The 19,194-nt window shown below is 52.7% G+C and overlaps 1 protein-coding gene across 1 annotated transcript in view; it reads right to left on the bottom strand.

Annotated features, from left to right (window-relative positions):
* MGAT5B (alpha-1,6-mannosylglycoprotein 6-beta-N-acetylglucosaminyltransferase B) overlaps positions 1-15,261 on the bottom strand; it is an 81,347-nt gene extending 66,086 nt beyond the window's left edge. Inside the window, exons 1-2 of the mRNA XM_063176081.1 lie at positions 15,110-15,261; positions 7,938-8,050 (exon numbers count right to left, since the gene is read on the bottom strand). Coding sequence (XP_063032151.1) covers positions 7,938-8,050; positions 15,110-15,177 — 181 coding nt within the window. The 5' untranslated portion in view covers positions 15,178-15,261. The remainder of the gene's footprint in view (positions 1-7,937; positions 8,051-15,109) is intronic.
* Positions 15,262-19,194: the final 3,933 nt, after the last annotated feature.

Raw genomic sequence — 19,194 nt, 5'->3', positions numbered from 1 at the left:
GAGCCACAATTCCAATGGGACTGCTGCCAACACCCTGACCCACAGGGTGTCAGGTTGGGTTCTGACTCTGTCAGTGTTGTTCTGGTGTACTGCATTCTTTATTTTATCCTTTTTTTTTCTTTTCCCTATTAAAGAACTATTATTTCCTGCTCCCATATTTTTGCCTGAGAGCCCCTTAATTTCAAATTTATAGCAATTGGGAGGGGTGGGGAGGGTTTACATTCTCCATTTCAGGGGAGGCTCCTGCCTTCCTTAGCAGACTCCTGGCTTTCCAAACCAAGACAGGCAGCTGACAGCAAGGTGAACTGAAATCAAACCAGACCCCTCTGCAGGCAGCAGGAGCCCAGCACGAGGGCAGGGCTCTGCTCCAGCCATTTCAGGACCTGTCCCACACCTCCCCTGGGTTTGCAGCAAATTCCTCCAGCACCTCACACCCAGCCCTGCAGGAACCAACAGCAAGAGGAATCCAAAGGCTTTTGATTCTTTGAAGCAGCCCCAGCAGTTGCAGGCACCATTCCAGCCACATCTAATCATGTTTTAACACTTAATAACCTATTTTCCTTGGCTAATCCCCTGCAGCAGCACGCTCCACCAGCAGGATGCACATCCCACCAAATCCAGCCTGAGGGACCACAGCCAAATCCCTCCCAGCACCATGATTACAGAATTTGGTGCTTTTTCAGCAGCAGCCTCCTGCCCCCTGACTCTGGCAGTAAACCAACTGCAAGGAAGATGCTTGGGGGGAAAAAGGATCATCAAACATATTAAATTCTAAATGAGAGGGCACAGAAAACTCAATCTCCTGAGTCTAGAGCCCTTCCAAAGCATCTCCCACATTCAAAATTTATAGACTTCTCTGTTTCCCTTTTTTATCTACATCTTTGTTTGCTGAATAAATTCTCTCAGTGGCCATTTCAAAACAAAGGAACCTCTTTCTGTGTTTACTTGACAGCAGAGGATTAGGATAAAATAACTTGCATTTCAGAAGGGTTTTTTTATTTATTGTTAAGATGCAAAGCCTCTGCTGCAGCGAATCACCAAGCAGAGAGTCCATCTGAGGAATGATTTCTGGCACACACCAAGAAGCTTGGCTTTTGGAGAGAGCCTCCAAGAAAGGTATTCACATACAAAAATCAAATTTTAAATGGGATTAACTTCTGGACTGTGACATTATCCATTTCTCCTGTTCATGCTCCTGCCTCACATCTATGTTTATTTTGGTTATGACTGACTGCTCGCACAGTTCAGGAGCCAGGAAAGCTCTGGGCGGGGCTGGGGCATTTTCATGTCTCCCTCCCTTTGAATTGCAATAGTTGAGGCTCAAAGCTGGGCTGGGCAGGTCACTCAGGGAGAAACAGCAACAGCCTCAGCCTAAAGTGGACCAGGGACCATGAACTTCAGCATCCATCCACAGCCCAAAGGATTTTTTGGATTATTTTAAAGCAAATAATTTTTTGACATCCCCCAGTCTCAGGGTCTTTCTGGGTCGCTGCGACCCCGAGAATGTTAAAAGTTTCTTTTCCCAGCCTGGTGCTTGAAGAATGAATCGAAGCTCTTCAGTTTTTGGTATCAAGGTTGTTTATTGTTTCTTATCTATAAAATTCTTTCTCCTGCCCTGCCCAGGTCCATCCAGCAGGACAGTTCCAGGCACTCTGCCTGCCCTCGGGGCAGTGTTATGTCTTTATACTAAAAACTACCTGTACAATGTTTACAATTACTTTCCAATACCCATAACCTATGTTAGACAGTGAGCTTCTACTCTAAACCAATCCAAAAGTGCCACCATCACAGCAGAAGATGGAGGCCAGGAAGAAGAAGGAGAAAGGCTGGACACGCCCAGATCCCTCCATCTTGCCCCCTGAACCCCCATACCAAAAACCCCAAAATCTACTTTTCCACCCTGTGATAACTTCACTATTATTCTACCTAAACTGTCATGGCTTGCTGATCTTCATAAAAGGTTGGTAATTTGCTCCACGGGTCACAATCAAACCCACAGGTGTTTTGGGCTCCGTGCCAGGGTGTCTGAGCCCCCTGGCAGGGTCCTGGCCGTGCTGGACAGGCAGAGGGATGTTCTGGGTTCCCACACCACAGCCCAGCCCGCACTGAAGGGCACAGGGCAGCTTCCCCTGCTCAGCTGGGTCTGGCACGGCCCTGGGAACAAGGAGCAGCACAAACAGCCACAAAAGCTGGGCTCAGGCCCAGGAAGGAGCTGACACTCACCACAAACCCACCCCATTTATACTCCAGCTCCAGTGTAGAGCTGCCCACCCAGAGCACGTGGAGGGGGATGTTGGCAGCTCCCCTGCAACACCCACCAGTTACTGAATGATGCTCCAAAGGGCTCTTACAGGAGCCCAGGGGGAGCAGGGACCAGGCTCCTTCCCACCAGGAGCCCATTCCTGGGAAACACTCAGGCCTGGGCATGGCAGAGCTGAGGCCATACCCAGGACCTCTCCCCAGGTCGCTGGTTTGTGCAGGTTCCCCTCCCTCATCACACCAAAAGCTCATCACCAGCCCAGCACAATTAACCTGCCCCTCTGAGCTCGCCTCAGCCCAGCACTGTGTGCTGAACAGCCACCACCACTGCCAGGAATATTTCCTGGCCTTCCCTGGGATCCAGAGCACATGTTAATTAAATGCCAGTTTGTTATTCAAACAGACCTTTGGAGAGTTCACAGTGCTAATAAGCAGCACCTGGATGTTCACTGCACCTCCCCTCAGCCAGGAGAGCCCCCTGAGCTCCTGCCCCAAGCACAGGGCTCAGCCCTGCCCTCCCCTCACCTCAGAGTTTGCAGGGATGGATTTTCCCATCTCCCCAGAGGCTGTGATTCCCCATTTCCCATTTCCAGGGAGGCTCCCTGTGGGAACTCAGCACATCCCTTTGGATGTCCAGAGTTGCTGAGAACCCCATCAGGGGGCTCAGAGACCCTGGCATGCTGCTCAGAACACCTGGAGACTTGATTTTGACCCATGAAGTAAGTTGCCTGCTTTGTATGAGGACCTGAAAGCCACACAGGTTTGAATAGTGTAATAATAAAATATTCACAGGGTGAAAATGTAGATTTTAGGATTTTTGGTGTGGGGGTTATGGGGACAAGATGGAGGAATCTGGGCGTGTCTAGTCCTTCTTTCTTCTTCTTGTTCTCCATTTTCTGCAGTGATGTTGGCACTTTGGGATTGGTTTAGAGTAGAAGCTCACTGTCTAACATAGGTGATAGGCATTGGGAATTAAGTGTAAATATGTTATACGTAGTTTGTAGTATAAAAAGACAACAGAGAGTGCCTGTGGCTGCCCTGCTGAGCAGATCTAGGCTGGGCAGAGAGGAAATTTTATAGATAAGAATTAATAAACAACCTCAGGACCGAAAAGTGAAGAGTCCAGACTCGTTCTTCAGTTGCACGTGCTGGAGCAGAGACACCCTGCACATCTTGGGACAGCAATTATCAACAGCAATCCAAGAGCTCCCCACCCTTCCTGCCTTGGCCATGGGTGGATTCCTGGTTCTCCAGCCACCAGATCCTCCCCTCAACACCACAGCCTGTCCCAGGTGACAGAGAGAGTCTGTGGTGACATTGGGCAGCTCCTGGCCAGCACATTCCCTGAGCCTTGGTCCCACTCTGCTTTGGGGGTTACTCACCCCTGGGAACAGCTTCATCACCCTGGGGCACAGCCAGTCCCTACAAACACCCCACCGTGGCCAGGAGGAACGTTAATGGCTCTTTATGCTTTTATTACCCCTTTTCACTCCTAAATCAAAACTCATCCTGAGCCTGGGAGGCAGCACGTACTTCAGAAAATAAAATTAGCACAGTGGGAACCACAGCAGCCTCTGTAAAAGCTGTGACAGGAAAGGATGAACCCCAAAAGCCTGAACCAGGTGTTAAAGAGTGAGGAAAAGCCTCTCAGGTTGTGCCTGCCAAGCGTTGGGGACAAAGAACACAACCTCCCTCCAGAGACAGCAGAGAGGATGCTTTGTGCTTAAACCAGTGTGTGAGGCCATGAATGAAGCTCATCTTCCTCAATAAGCAGCACAACAACAGCCAAATGTGCAGCAATTCATCTGGAAGCAATAGTTTGTTTGGCAAAGCCACTGAATATAGGGGAAAAAATTGGATTTGCATCGAATTTTTGAGCTTTCTAACAAAGCAGGATTTGCCTTACCCAGTTAGAAAGCTAAGAGACCAAAACCTTGAAAAATTACAGGACCTAGGTTATAATTTACTGCTTTTCTTCTTTAAATGAAACCAGTCAGGCATTACCAGAAGCAGCATTCAAGCTGCACCACCTTGGAGCAAAGCAGCATCTCTCCCAGCCCTCAGCAGAGCCAGAGAGGCTCAGGCAAGAGGGTGAACATATTTACACACCTTGATTTAATCACCTGAACCCCTGAATGGGGAGGATTTGAGGTGTGAGGGCCTGAAAAAATGACATTTGTTTTAAATCTGTTTTGTTTTAAATTTGTTTTGATTTGGGGCTGAGCTGACACTGCTCCCAGGAAACAAGGGATGGACAAGGATGCAGCCAGTGGATTCAAATGTCTGGCTTAAATTCAGGATAAGAATGGGAAAAACCACTCCAAGGCATCCAGAAAGGGGGTGAAGAGCTGAGTAATGAGATTTTTGCCATTATTTCACCCCAAATTTAGAGCCCTCTGGGCTGACCCCAGGTGCTTCTGCAGGTTTCTGGAAACCTCTGCTGCTCTTTGTGCCACACCTCAGCTGGCCCCACACCTCATCAGCTCATCTACCCAGTTAGAAAGCTAAGAGACCAGCACCTTGAAAAATTAGAGGACCTAGGTCATAATTTACTTATTTTCTTCTTTAAATGAGACCAGAAGCAGCATTCAACCTGCAGCACCTTGGAGCAAAGCAGCATCTCTCCCAGGCAGCAGGGCTGGTGCTCACAGCCCTCAGCAGAGCCAGAGAGGCTCAGGCAGGAGGGAGAACCCTTTTACACACCTTGATTTAATCACCTGAACCCCTGAATGGGGAGGATTTGAGGTGTGAGGTCTGAAAAAGGAGATTTGTTTTGATTTGGGGCTGTGCTGACACTGCTCCCAGGAAACAAGGGATGGACAAGGATGCAGCCAGTGGATTCAAAGGTGTGGCTTAAATTCAGGATAAGGATGGGAAAAACCACTCCAAGGCATCCAGAAAGGGGGTGAAGAGCTGAGTAATGAGATTTTTGCCATTATTTCACCCTCAAATTTAGAACCAGCAAAGGTTCTGGAAACCTCTGCTGCTCTTGTGCCACAGCTCATCAGCGTTTCTGCCTTTCCTTCAGTTCTCTACAAACCTTTCAGGGACACTGGGGCTCCTCTGGGCCACAGGGCAGCTGTGACAACGACACCTTTCATTTCAAGCTCAGTGATTTTTCAGAGCCCATCTCCTCAAATGCCAGCTCTGGAGAAGGTGCTGGTCTGGGGGCTCCTGCCCGCTCTCCTTGTGCTGTTTTTTATCCCAGGAAGGAAGAAATCCCCTCAAACCAGGCTTCATTCACCAGGTATGTGCTTGGCTTGGGGACAGGAACATAAACCCACCCTCCCCATGGGGACACCTACCCTGAGCAAGGGCAGGAGCACTGAAAAGCACCGACCCTGCCACCTGCTCCAGGCTGGGGCCACCGGGAAAACACAGAAAGGGGTTGAATGGAGCTGGTGATGGGAACAGCCAGGGGAGCAGAGGGGAGGAACATCAGCCACCATGTCCTCCACCCACAGGGAGAACACAGATCCAGCTGCCACAGGCTGCAAAAACAGCTCTTGGAAGGTCAACTAAGAGGTTTAACACCATCCAGCCTTTGGAAAACATCACTTTATCCCCTTCCTCCTGTAGGGAAGCAGCTGGCACTTCTCCCAGCTCCTCAAGGAAGGGATTTATTGCTCCAAAATCACATCCTGGATGAGGCTGTGGAGGTCAGATCCTTCCATGGTTCTAGTATGGGAGGAGAAGACCACAATGGCCTCACCAAGCCCATCTCACCCTGCTCGGGGCAGCTCAAGCCGGGCAGTTCCCTCTGTGCATTTCACCTGACTGGAATCTCAGAGAAAACATCAGGGGAAGTTCAGTCCATGGCAGCAGTGTCCTCCCAGAGCAGGGAAGTGACTGTCCCACCACACAAGTGTCTCCTGAGCTGATTTTGTGTCTTGCCAAAATAGGTGTTAAATACAACATAACACTTGCTAAAAATCAGAATATTTCTCTTCTACATTTCAGTACCTGCATAAAAAAAAGGCTTTGCATAAAACCTGCATAAAACGACCTGCATAAAAACCACAAAGGCCTTTTATTTCCCCTTCCCTAAGGAGCAATTTCCACTCCCTGCAGGCCCCAAGTGCTCAAACCCACCGAGACCTCCAAGCACCTGAGCCAGACCCTCCACAGGCCAGACCAGAGGCAGCCCACACACCCACACTGCTGCTAGTGCTGATCCTGATCCTGCTGGGAGCCAGGGTCAGCATCCCCAGCACTCAGCCCCACCTGCCACAGCTCTGGGTGTGAGCACAGCCAGGTTGGAGCCACAGGGCAAAGCCACACACGGCAAGAGAGGCCAACAGGGCTCTGAGCCATCCTGAAAATCCCAAAAAGGGCCAGGAAGGAGCTGGGTGTGACAGTGTTCACAGGGGTCTGAGGATGAGGGAAGAGATGAGGAGCTGACTCCATGTTTCAGAAGGCTTGATTTATTATTTTATGATATATATTATGTTAAAACTATACTAAAAGAATAGAAGAAATTATTTCATCAGAAGGCTGGCTAAGAATAGAAAAAGAATGACAACAAAGGCTTGTGAGTGACCAAGACAGTCTGGACAGCTGGACTGTGATTGGCCATTAATTAGAAACAACCAACATGAGACCAATTACAAATGCACCTGTTGCATTCCACAGCAGCAGATAATCAATGTTTACATTTTGCTCCTGAGGCCTCTCAGCTTCTCAGGAGAAAAAATACCAAGGAAAGGATTTTTCAGAAAATATCATGGCTACACCCATGGGAATGGAAGATCCAAGCACCATCCTCCTGCATCCCTGGCACTCATCAGCTCAGCTGGACCAAGCACATGGGGACACCACATGAGGATCTGAGGTTGGAAATGGGGGTGTGTGTTCTGTCCCCATCTGTCAGAGCTGGGGCAGTTCTCTGCTGTCCATGGGGCAGTTTTTTCTTTATCTCTCCCACAGCCAACCCTCCCTCCAGGAGATCTCTGCTCTCCATGGCCACTGAGTGTCCCTGCAGGGCTGATCCAATCCCAGCACCCCATGGGGAGATGCTCCACCCAGGGGAGGAGCCAAGCATTCCTGCCTGGATGCAATCTGAGCCTGGCACAGCACAGCAGCCTTTGCCCCCTGCACTGCCAGAGGAGCAGCTTTCTGCTGCCCTGCATGGCCAGAGGGAGCCCAGGCCCATCTGCAGCAGCCCTGGAGCTGCAGAGGAAAACTCCCCCCTTGTGCAGGATCCCTGCTGCAGCAGAGCCACAGCTGGCACTGCAGGAGGGCTGAGCCCCCATGGGATGGGGCTGGGACACCGCCCTGACACACAGGGGGCAGGGCATGGTCTGACTCTGGCAGTGCTGTTTTTGTCTGTTTGTACAATTGCATTTGTATTTTTAATTTTCCTAGTACAGAGCTGTTATTCCTATTCCCATATCTTTGCCTGAGAGCCCCTTACTTTCAAAATGTCAGGTGTCAGGCTGTGTTCTGACTCTGTCAGTGTTGTTTTGCTTTACTGCATTGTTTATTTTATCTTTTTATTTTCTTCCCTAATAACTGTTACTCCTGCTCCCATATCTTTGCCCAAGAGCCCCTTAATTCCAAAATTATAATAATTCAGAGGGCGGGGGTTTGCATTTTCCATGTCAGGGGAGGTTCCTGCCTTCCCTAGCAGACACTGTGTGCTCCCAGTGAGCCAGGCTAGGCTGTGGGGCCGTGCTCACCTTCGGTGCGGATGGTGAAGGGGGAGTCCCCCAGGCGCTTGGCTGAGAACTGCCCTCCCAGGGATGTCATCAGGAAGCACAGCGTGAAAAATCCAATGCCCAGCACGAAAATCCTGCAGAGAGAAAGCAGAGCTGGAGCAAGGTGTGAGGAGCAGCCAGCCCCAGCACCCCGTGCCCCTGGGGTAATCCCTCTGCACAGCAGCAGGAGAGGCTTTGGGTGTCTGGGGCAATCCCAGCTCCGTCCCTGTGCCTCACCCAGCCCTGGCAGGGAGCAGCACCTGTGCAGCCCCAGCCCCACCAGCACCTCACCCCAGACCCTTCACAAAGAGCCCAGGACACAAACCCTGGCACTGAGCAGGGGGTTTGCCTGAGAGCCCCCTCTGAAATCCCTGCAGTCTCTCCAATGCAGGCCCTGAGGAACTGAGGCCTTGAGGAATTCAGGAATTGAGGAATTGAGGCCTTGAGGAATTGAGGAATTGAGGCCTTGAGGAAACCCCCATGCACTCAGGGGGAGTGGTGGATCTGCATCTTCAGCAGGGAAGCTAAACCAGACCACAACTGCCCTGCGATGCTCCAGCAGGGCCAGCCCAGCAGCCCAGAGCACAGGAACCACTACAATAAACAATTCCCGTGTTCCTCTGGGAGAGAGGAGTAAAGAGAGACCTTTACCTTCCCTTCCTCCCAAAGGATCTAAAAAAAAAAAAACCCTTTAGTTTTTTATACAAAGCCTTTTGTTCCCCTGTAACTAGGCCAGCAGCACTGTCATTGTGTGCCCTGTGCACAAGGGGACAAGGAGGGACCTGCACTCGTGTGGCCTGGGGCCATCCCAGCCCTGCTTTGCTCACAGGGCTGGCAGGGAAGTGGCTCCCAGGGAACACACAGGGCAGGATGGCACCTCCAGGAGGGACAGGAGCTCCCAGCACTGCTCCTGCCCTGCCCAAATTCAGCCAAGTCCCTCTTTTGGGCGTGGAAGGGCTGAAGGCAAGAGCTCTGTGCCAGGCTGGAGTGAAAAGCAGAGTGCTCTGTGCCAAGGGATGGATGTCTGGCCTCCTTCCACTGCTCAGAGACGCTGCCATCATCCCCAGGACTCCTTGGAGGTGCAGCAGCCACAAAAAAATAAAAAAAAAAAAAAGGGGAAAGCCCTGGCAGAGCCACTGCCAGGTGTCAATGTGACACTCCCAGAGCAGCAGCGTGATTCAAACCCAGGGGAAATCTCCAGGAGGAGAAAGAGAAAAGACAACCCCAGCCAGCCTGGAGAAACAACAGGTTTGTAACAGGTAAATCAGTCCTGAGTGGGGCAGGGAGCCCTCAGGGGTGCCCTGGCATTGCTGCCTTTCAGCATCCCTGAGCCAAAGGGAAGCAAAGCACAGAGCACAGCAGCCTTCAGCTCTCCTACAAGCTCTCAGCATCCTCCACAGGGCTCAGGAGCTGCCACAGCACAGCCACCCAGGCTTTTCCAGGGGCAGTGGAGCCCCCAGCCCTCCACTGAGCATCCCTGCACAGCTGAAAGGCACAGGAATAGGAACAGCCTTCAGCTCTGCACTGCAATTATCTGCTGCTGGAAAGGGCTAACAAATAAAGTGACCTGCTTCAAAGCCCTTGTTAGTGCCTGGAGATGTTGTGGAGAGCTCAAGTGTCAGGTCAAGCAGCTCAAGAAGGGCTGGGCTTCCCCAGGGAGATCTGGTGGAGGAGCTCCCTGCTGTCCCTGCACAGCACAGCCAGGCTTTCCTTGCCTGGAGAGGCTCCTGGGCACTGCCAGGGGATGCCCTGAGCTCCCACCTCCGTGCAGGCAGCTCTGATGCTGCTGTCACACAGACAGCACACACCTGAGCCCAGATCCAGGGCAGCCTCATCTCAGCAGCAGCCAGCTCAGGAACAAAGGGTTTCCTTGCCTGCCCCAAGAGGATCTGCCTTGCTCACAGCAGACAACTCCTGCTCATCCCCGTGGATCAGCCCTGCCCCATCCCCATGGAGCAGGGGCACCTGGCTCTGGGCATGTCAGCCTTCTCACCTCCCACCTAATCAGGGGGAAAAGCAGCACCCTGGGCTTGTCAGCACCAATGAGCTGTGCCAGCAGCACACCCAGCACCAGCACAAACCCTCCCTGACAGCCAGGCCAGAGCTGAAGCTGGGAGAGCTGATCCACCTGGGAGAGCTGGAGCTGGGAGAGCTGGGAGAGCTGGAGCTGACCCACCTGGGAGAGCTGGAGCTGACCCACCTGGGAGAGCTGAACCTGGGTGAGTTGAACCTGGGTGAGCTGATCTACCTTGGGAGAGCTGAACCTGGGAGAGCTGGGAGAGCTGGGAGAGCTGGGAGAGCTGGAGCTGACCCACCTGGGAAAGCTGAACCTGGCAGAGCTGGCCCACCAGGGAGAGGGGATCCACCTGGATGAGCTGAATCTGGGAGAGCTGGGAGAGCTGGCAGGGCAGACCCACCTGGGTGAGCTGACCCACCTGGGAGAACTGAACCTGGCAGAGCTGGAGCTGACCCACCTGAGTGAGCTGACCCACCTGGCAGAGCTGACCCACCTGGTGAGGGGATGCTCAAGTGCATCGCTAGCACTGCCTGACATCCCCGTGCAGCCCGGGCCAGCTCAGATCCCTTCATTTCTGAATGAGCTGCCCCTAGAGGAGTGGAAAGCAGTTTCTACAGGATACCTAAACCACTGTGCACTCAGTGATCCAGGCTCCCATCCCTGCAGGCACAGCCCCAAATGCAGTCAGCAGTGGAGCAGAGCCACCCCTTCTCCAGCTGTGGGATGTGCACACAGACACCACACAGCCCTCAGCTCCTCCAGAGCTGCCTGTGAGGAAGGTTTGCAGAGAGCTGAGGTCCAGCTCCAGCAGGGAGGTGATGGTGGGGGCAGCAGAGCGTCCCTGATGCTGCAGAGTAACGTGGTGTCCCATAAATAGCTTGGAGAGGGGGTGAGCTGGGGACGTCAGTGCCTGATCTGCCATTGCCACAGCCTGAGCCCAGCGCAGGGAAAGGCTCTCAGGAGCACTCCGGAGGGGATTGCTGCACCCAGCTTGGCTTTGGAGGGCTGAATTTGCCCTCAGGGAATGCTGTCTGGAGAGAACAGCAGGCTGGAGAAGAAACAAACTGAAAGAGTTCAAAGCCCAGGCAGGTCCTGCACCCCAGGGTCCATCCTGGTCCAAAACCCACCCATGGCCCTGTCCTGCTATCCCCATTTTAAAAAAGCATCACCTCAGTAAATGCTCAGCCCTGATCCTGCTCTCACACCTCCTATTGACAATATCTTCATCATTATGCAAGACCTTGGTGATGCTTTTTAATCTTCATAATTATAGTCTGGCAAGGAGGGATCCTTAAACACTGAGCAGAAAGAAAAAGGGGAAGGGAAGAAAAAGCTACAAAGGTGATCTGTGCTCTACCATCTCCCTAGGAAACTAAACCTCTTTCATTTTGACCGGATTACAGAGAGAGTAGGGGAGATGCAAGATGCTTTTTTTCCTTAAAAAAAAAAATTAGAAAAAGAAAAAAAGAGGAATTGGAGCTCTACTGGAATTGCTGTCCTTGGGAGATGAGTGGATCCAGCCCAGAGCTGTGCTCCAGGGAGCAGGGATGGTGCAGGGCTGGGCTTTCAGCCTGAGAACCCCAAATCCTTTCTTTTGCTCCTGTTCTCCAGGTGAATAAAAGTGCCTGGCCCAGACTCACCTGAATGGAAACTCCCTATACAGAAAACAAATTTACAGCAAAGTAGGTAAAACCTACCATATCCCAGATGGTCCAAATGCACTGGGTTCTCTCCCCCAAAATCAAAACTCTCTGAAGACTCTGGAGCTCCAAGGACCAAATAACATCTATCCTGCATGCTGGCTTTGCCTGTCATCCATGTCACGTTTAATTCATCACTTTGGCACAGTTTGGTGCCAAGTCACTCTCCACATCCTCCCCAAACTGAAATGTTCACAGTTCTGGGCTCTGGCTTGGTGCCCAAAAGAAAAGAAAGTGAAATTCCTCAAGTGTTAAATGAAAATTAAATGAAAGTTGGAAGTGATGCCCCAGCCATGGAGGATTTTGGCCCATGGAACTGAAGGCTGGATGTGACCAAGAGGTCTGAGTGCTGAGCTGGGATGTGCTGGGGGAGGAAGGCCAGCACACCCAGCAGGATGATGGGGCTGTGGCACTGGGGATGTGACACTGGGACTGTGCCCATGGTGCCACATCACCCAGCTGGGACCCACAGGAGAATCCTGCAGGGGGAAACCAAGGGCTGCAGGTCAGGTAACACCTTTAATTCCACACGATTTCAACTCCCAAAAGCTGAGCCACCATTCCTACCAGCACAAGTCAGGCTGATGAATGACTCCCCTCCCTCAAACCCCTTTTGCTTGGAGCCTGACAGGGCTGTGGTGCTGTCACACTGATGCTCAGCCATGGGATCCATGCAGGGACCAGAGGGAGCTCTCACTGACCACTGCCACATCCCACAGAAAGCCTGGCTTGGGTTCCCAGCTGGTGAACAGAGCTACAGAGCCAAGGGCTGGGTGAGGTGGGCCAGGGCTCCTTGGTGAGTTCTTGCCTGGACCCAGCTCTCCTGCCTGGACCCAGCTCTCCTGCCTCTCACCATCACGGGTGAGACCCCTTTGGTGCTGAGATGAAGTCAGAGCCACCCCTGGCCGTTCCTGTGGTTTCCCAGACTGATCTGCTCCCTCTCTGCAGGTGCTCTCCCAGCTCAGGGCTCTGCATTGCTTTGCTGAGCGTGTCTGGAGGGAGGTTAATGAAATGTTTTGGTGCACAGGATCAGGTTTCCTGCTGCTGTTTGCCAATGGCACTGATCCCCATCAGGCAGGGGATCACACCAGGGATTCCCAGAGCAGGGAGGCTTTGCCCAGCCAGCAGCAGGGAACCTGTGCATTCACAGGACCCATCCTGGCTGCCAGCACCTTCTCCCACTGAAGATAAAAATAAAAAAAATAAAAAATAAATTAAAATAAAATAAAATAAAATATAAATAAAATAAAATCTAAATAAAATAAAATAAAATATAAAATAAATAAAATAAAATTTAAAAAATAAAATAAAATAAAATAAAATTTAAAAAATAAAATAAGAAATAAAATAAAATTTAAAAATAAAATAAAATAAAATAAAATAAAATAAAATAAAATAAAATAAAATAAAATAAAATAAAATAAAACAAAACTGCTGGGGGTTATCCCTGACCCACAGCTGAGGATGGGGGTGCTGATGTTAGGGGTGCAGAGCTGATTGGCACCAGGCTGGAGCTGGGCAGTGCCAACACTCAGCCACGCTGGGCTGGGAGCAAGGTGACACAGGACTGTGGCATGGAGGGGTGACACTCATGGCAGCAGCAGGGAGGAGGGGCAGAGGTCCTGGCACTGTGGGACAGTAAGGAGAGGGGCTTGGGAATTCCTCCTCTTGCACAGGGAGAGCCTGGCTGTTAAATCAAGGTAACCCCGGTGGTTCCAGTGGCACCAGCACTGGTCTGTACTGGTAGGAGAGCAGAAGCCAGCCCAGGGCACATGGCCAGGACTGTGCAACCAGAGACCATCCAGCCACCACAAACCCCTCACCCCTGATGGGACTTTGTGATCACCCTGCCATCCCTGTGCTCTCCCCTGACCCTGACCCCAGGTCACTGCTGGAGATGGGGTTCCCCTGCCTCAGGGTGATGCCCAGGGCACAGGGATGCGCCAGCCAGCCACCTCCTCACTGTGGAACTCAACCCAAGTTAGGAGAGCAAACAGCCAGACAAAGAGCATCCCCTGGGATGAGTGTGCCCTTCTTGTGTCCCTCACAGTCACTCCCTGCTGCACTCCTGAGCTCTGGGAGCCCTCACACCTCTGCCAGGCTCACCCCTGAGCTCTGGGAGCCCTCACACCTCTGCCAGAGCCCACCTTGAGCTCTGGGAGCCCTCACACCTCTGCCAGTGCTTTGTGCCATCCCCTTGGCCACGTTCCTCAGTCCCAGGGCAGTGCCGCGGCATCCAGAGCAGAAATCGCTCCAGGCAAGCAGAGCCAGGCAGCTCCCGAGGCGAGGCAGGAAACCTCTCACACCTGAGTGCAAACAGAGCCGAGCAGCTCCCGAGGAGAGGCAGGAAACCTCTCACACCCGAGTGCCAGCCCAGCCTGTCCTCCCTCCCTCCCGGCGGTACCCGGGCTAAGCAAAAGGCACCGAGCCGATCCCTGCGGTGACCCCAGAGCTCCAAACACAGCAGGGAGCGCTGGGAGCCGCTGGGCTGGGCTGGCCCCACCTTGAGCTTCGTCCCCCGGCACGTTCCCCTCTATCTCTAAGGGGTTTTGGTCCCTCTCCCCATCGCGAAACCACCTAAGTGCCAGCATCTCCCAACATCTCAAGCTCGGGACCAACCCAAGCACGTCTCCGGCGAAGCAAAGAAGCCGGAGAGCAAGGGCTGGAGAGGGGAAGTGAATGTATGGAAGCAGAAATGGGGAGTTCCAGCAAGGGGAAAAAGCAAAGGGTGGGTACGGGTGTGCTGGAGCCGGAGGGGTTCAGGTCTGGACATCCACCCCAGCCCCACTGCCAGCTCAGGGCGGGATTGGGAATCCCCAGCTGCACCAGCCCGCTCAAACCAGAGGAACCGAATCCCCTCGAGCACCAACATCCCCATGAACCTTTCCCAGAAAAGCCAGCGGCAGCAGCCCCGCGATAACCCCGGAGACACCGGGGCGAGCCGGGACCGGCGGCCAGCGGGAGCTGCAGGAGCCGCACGGTGCCCACGGGCAGCCCTGCCCGGACCCTGCATGGATCCCTGAATGGATCCTTGTCCGGATCCCTGCCCCGCGGGCAGCCCTGCCCGGACCCTGCATGGATCCCTGCCCGATCCCTGCCATCCCCAGCTGGGCTCTATCCCCAGCCCTGCCCCGATCCCTGCCCGCTCCCCGCCATCCCCAGCTGGGTTCCATCCTCACGCCCCACGGATCCCTGCCCGGATCCTGCCCCGATCCCTGCCCGGATCCTTGCCCCCATTCCTGCCCGTTTCCCTCCCCGGACCCTGCCCTGTTCCCTGCCCGGTTCCCTGCCCCGATCCCTGCCCGCTCCCCGCCATCCCCAGCCGGGCTCCATCCCCACCCGGATCGCTGCCCCGCAGCCGCAGCCCCCGCACCGTTCTCTCCCCGCCCGCAGCATCCGGGCGAGGCAGCAGCGCCGGGAGGAAACCCCAACTTTACCTAAAGGGTCTCAAGGTGACGAGGCATCTCCTGACCATTATCTTGCCATCCGCGTTGACAGTGATCATCGTTCGGAGTCGCGGGCAGGGGGCGGCCCCGCGCCCCCCCAGCAGCGGCGAGCGGGGCTGTGCGGGGCGGGGGGCGCTGCGGGGACCCCCCCCGCCCTAGCCTTGCCCCTGCCCGCTGCCGGCCGAGCCCATGGCCGGGCCCCCGGGCTCCGCTCCGCTCCGCGCACCCCGCGCTGCTGCTCCGCTCCGCCCCGCGCCGCCCCGCGGAGCCCCCGCCGCGCTCCGCCGCGCTCCGCGTGCCATCTAGCGGCTACCGCGCCCGCACGGGGGGGGGATTCGGGCAGCGGGGAAGGGGGAGTGAAGGTGGGCACCCCCCCGAGGTGAGGGGATGGCGTTTTGTGCGGGGGGGATAAGCGGGTGTGGGCGGAGAGGGCGGCAGCATCCCCGCGCAGGTGACTGATCCCGGCGTGGGGACCCCGGGAGGCAGGGATGACCAGAAATGCCACCCAGCACCGTGCCCGCGTGATGTTTGATTTGGGGGGTGATCAGGACCAGGGCAAACCTCCCTTGTGGGTAAAAGCGGGTCTGAGTCTCTGACAGCGCCAGGCTGCAGCCCTGCGGCCCCATCTCTCTCGGGGGCACGGTCACAGCCACAGCGTGGCTCCCCAAAGTCCCCGGGTGCTCCAGGGTGCTGCCAAGGGGACCAGGGTGGTGTCCTTGACAAGACAAAGAGCTGAGGCAGGGCAAGCAGTGCTGAGCTCAGCAGAGGTGTTTCCGGCTCTCCTGCGGAAGGTGACGAGCGCAGAAACCTCACAAAAGTTGGGGCTTAAAGGAGCCAAGTGTGCACAGAGCCCCATTTCCATGCCCAGCCAGGATGGGGCGTGAGGGAAGGGATGCAGCACCCTGGGGTGAGCACAGGATGGCTGGAAGGACAACGCTGTCCCCCTTTGGCCAGGCTGTGGGCTGGGGGGCTGTGGTGCCAACAGAGCCCCTCATGCCATGCTGGCCCCATGGCTGGCTGTCCCTCTTTGCTCTGGGTACCATAAAGCATAGGGGGACACTAGGGACAGCTGTCCTTTGCCTTGTCCACGGTGGGATGCTCTCCTCCCATGGTCTTCCCCAGCCTTTCTCCATCCCAGTTTCCTCCAGAGAGAGAAACCTCCCTGCAGCCCCACCTGCCTGGCCTGGCTCAGTGATCTGCACCTCAGGTGCTGAATTCCAGCACCAGTCACCCACTGCTCTACAAACCAACCTTGATTGTGCACAATCCCAGGGTTTTCTCTGAGTGTGAAGACTCAGAGCCCACAGGGTTTTCCTGTGGGGCTGAGGAGGAGGAAATGCTGCTGTGGTGCTGCATTTCCATAGGCACCCCAGATGCTCACACTGCTTCCTTCTCCCCAGTGGAAACCAGGGTCAGCAAAGCTCCAGGGAGCATGAAGCTGCAACAGCACCAGCCACGACTGAGCTCAAGAACAGCAGCTGGAAATTTACCCCAAACCAGAATTTTTTGTCATAAAACAGCACTTTTTTTTTCCAGCCAGAAGTGAAAGGCAAAACCATATTCTCCAGGATTCCTTAAATGCTGGAGGATTTTTGTATTTATCCACACTTTTTGTGGGCAGGTGCCAGGGAAGGAGCCATTGCCACAGCAGGTCTGGGTGGGATCCCAGCAGGGTGCAGAGGGATGGATGCACAGATTGAGGATTTGCAGCCAGCACTGCCAAGCCAAGCCCTCGGGTCGCCTTGGCAAGGACACCCTTCCCTGGAGCCCTCATGGACACAACCAGCAGCCCCCAAACACCAGCTGGGTGCTCATTTGCTCTTTTGGGTGCAGCTGGGAGCACCAGGGCTCCTCTGGAGAAGCCACCTGGTGTTCCTCACCTGGCCATTGAGCAGGGATGGAGCAGCAGCCTGGTGAAGGTGCTGTGGGGATCCAGCTACCCCAGATTTCCTGCTTGCTCACTCCATTCCCAGCTCCTGACAGGAATCCTTGGTGCTCACCTGAGCTGTAAAACCACCTCAAAATCTGGTGCTGCCCTCCAGAGCCCAGCTCCAGCCGGCAGCAGGAGACAGAGCCCTTCATTCCAAAGCTTCTTTCCAAGATCAGCTCAGCTCCATGGGGCTGGAAACCTCCCTAGTGCACACAAACACTGCATGCAGGGGGTGGTGGGGCAACCAGGGCACTGCTGGTGTGTGCCAGGATCCAGCTGTGCCTTCCCAAGAGCCTGGGAGGGACAGGGGACATCCCAGCCAGGAGTGCAGAGCAGGGGGACCAGGGCTCAGTTTGGGGGGAATTCTGTGGGGTGGGACCCTCTGACCTCCATAAGGAAAACCCCAAAGTCCTTCTGTGCATCCCACAAGCTCTGGGTTGTGCCAAACCAGCTCTTCCCAGTGGCAGCAGCTTCCCAGCAGGAAAGGTCTGGGATGTGGTGGAGCACCACAAATTAATTATTTAAGGATTAGGGGTGAGTGACATTGAGGGGAGAAGGGACCAGGGAGGAGATGGTGTCCTCCCATTCCTCCTTCCAGAGCTGATCCTGGGCTGGAAAATGCCCCCAAAGGGTTTGGATGTTTCTTGGGCAGGCAGAAGGCAGCTCAGCCACCTTGGCTTCCTCCAGGTGCCTCCTGCAGCACTGACCTGGAAAATAAAATAAAAATAAAATTAAAAATAAAAAAAAAAAAAATAAAATAAAATAAAACAAAATAAAATAAAATAAAATAAAATAAAATAAAATAAAATAAAATAGTTAAAACTAAAAACAAGATAATTAAAATATAAAATAAAACAAAACAATTACAATATAAAATAATTAAAATAAAGATAATATAAAACAATTAAAATAAAAAATAAAATAATTAAAATCAAAATAAAATAAAAAATAAAAATAAAAAAGATAATTACAATATAAAATAAAATAAAATAAAATAAACCTAAATAAAATAATTTAAATAAAAATTAAAATAATTAAAATAAATAAAATATCAATTAATTAAAATAATTAAATAATTAAATTATAAAATAAAATATAATAAAAGTTAAAATAAAAATTAAAATTTAAAAATAAAATAATTAAAATTTAAAATAAAATAAAATAAATAACATAGAAATATGTTCTTGTCAATCTCCATGCCCATCCTGGCAGGGTGCTGAGATCAGAAGGGAACAAGAGTCAGAGTTACTTCTGCAGCTTCCAATTCCCACCAGGATCAGCCATGCAGGATCCATCCCCCCAGGGATGGGAACGTGGCATTCCCCACCCCCAGGGCCCTCATCCCCAAGGAGAAGCTCTGCAGCAGCCAATCCTTTCCCTGTGCTGCTGCTTGAAACAAAAGCTTAATTAACTACCAGCTCACTGTCTGTTTAGAGGGATAAATCTACAATCCAAGCATGGTAATAAAGCACTGAATTATCTTCTTCGGCAGCTGAGAAGCAATAGCCCCAAAAATCAATGTGCTGGAGTTATACTGCACACACACACAGATTTGTTTGTTGTCCTGAATTCAGCAGCAGCAGGGAATGGAGAGAACCAACTCAGCAGCCAGCTGGCCCAAAAGAAACCAGTTTGGCACCAGTTAGAGCCCCTGCTCACCCAGAAGGAGCATCCCTGGTGCAGGGTCCTGCCTGTAACTGAGGCAGGGCCAAAGCTCCAGATCCAGCGCCAAAGCATCCTCTGGGAGATGGGACTCACCTGCACCACTGCCCCAGTGTCCTGGTTTAGGGTAAATTTGTGAGGAAAACTCCAAATGGGGTCCCTGTAGAAAGCAAATTCAAGTGGCCCCTCCTCTCTGCTGGTCTTGGAGACAAACCTCTGTCACAGACATCTTTTATAAAAAATCCTTTCCTTAGGGTTTTTCCTCCCGAGAAGCTGAGAGGCCTCAAGAACAAAATGTAAGCATTGATTATCTGCTACTGTGAAATGCAACAGGTGCATCTGTGATTGGTCTCATGGGGTTGTTTTTAATTAATGGCCAATCACAGTCAGCTGGCTCAGACTCTCTGCGCAAGCCACAAACCTTTGTTATCATTCTTTTCTATTTTATTCTTAGCCAGCTTTCTGATGAAACTTTTTCTTCTAT

This window comes from Melospiza melodia, chromosome 24 (genome assembly GCF_035770615.1).
Source record: "Melospiza melodia melodia isolate bMelMel2 chromosome 24, bMelMel2.pri, whole genome shotgun sequence".
In the NCBI taxonomy this organism is placed as follows: domain Eukaryota; kingdom Metazoa; phylum Chordata; class Aves; order Passeriformes; family Passerellidae; genus Melospiza; species Melospiza melodia.
The sequence above is the reverse complement of the archived record's forward strand: the minus strand, read 5'-3'. Positions and strand labels throughout refer to the sequence as shown.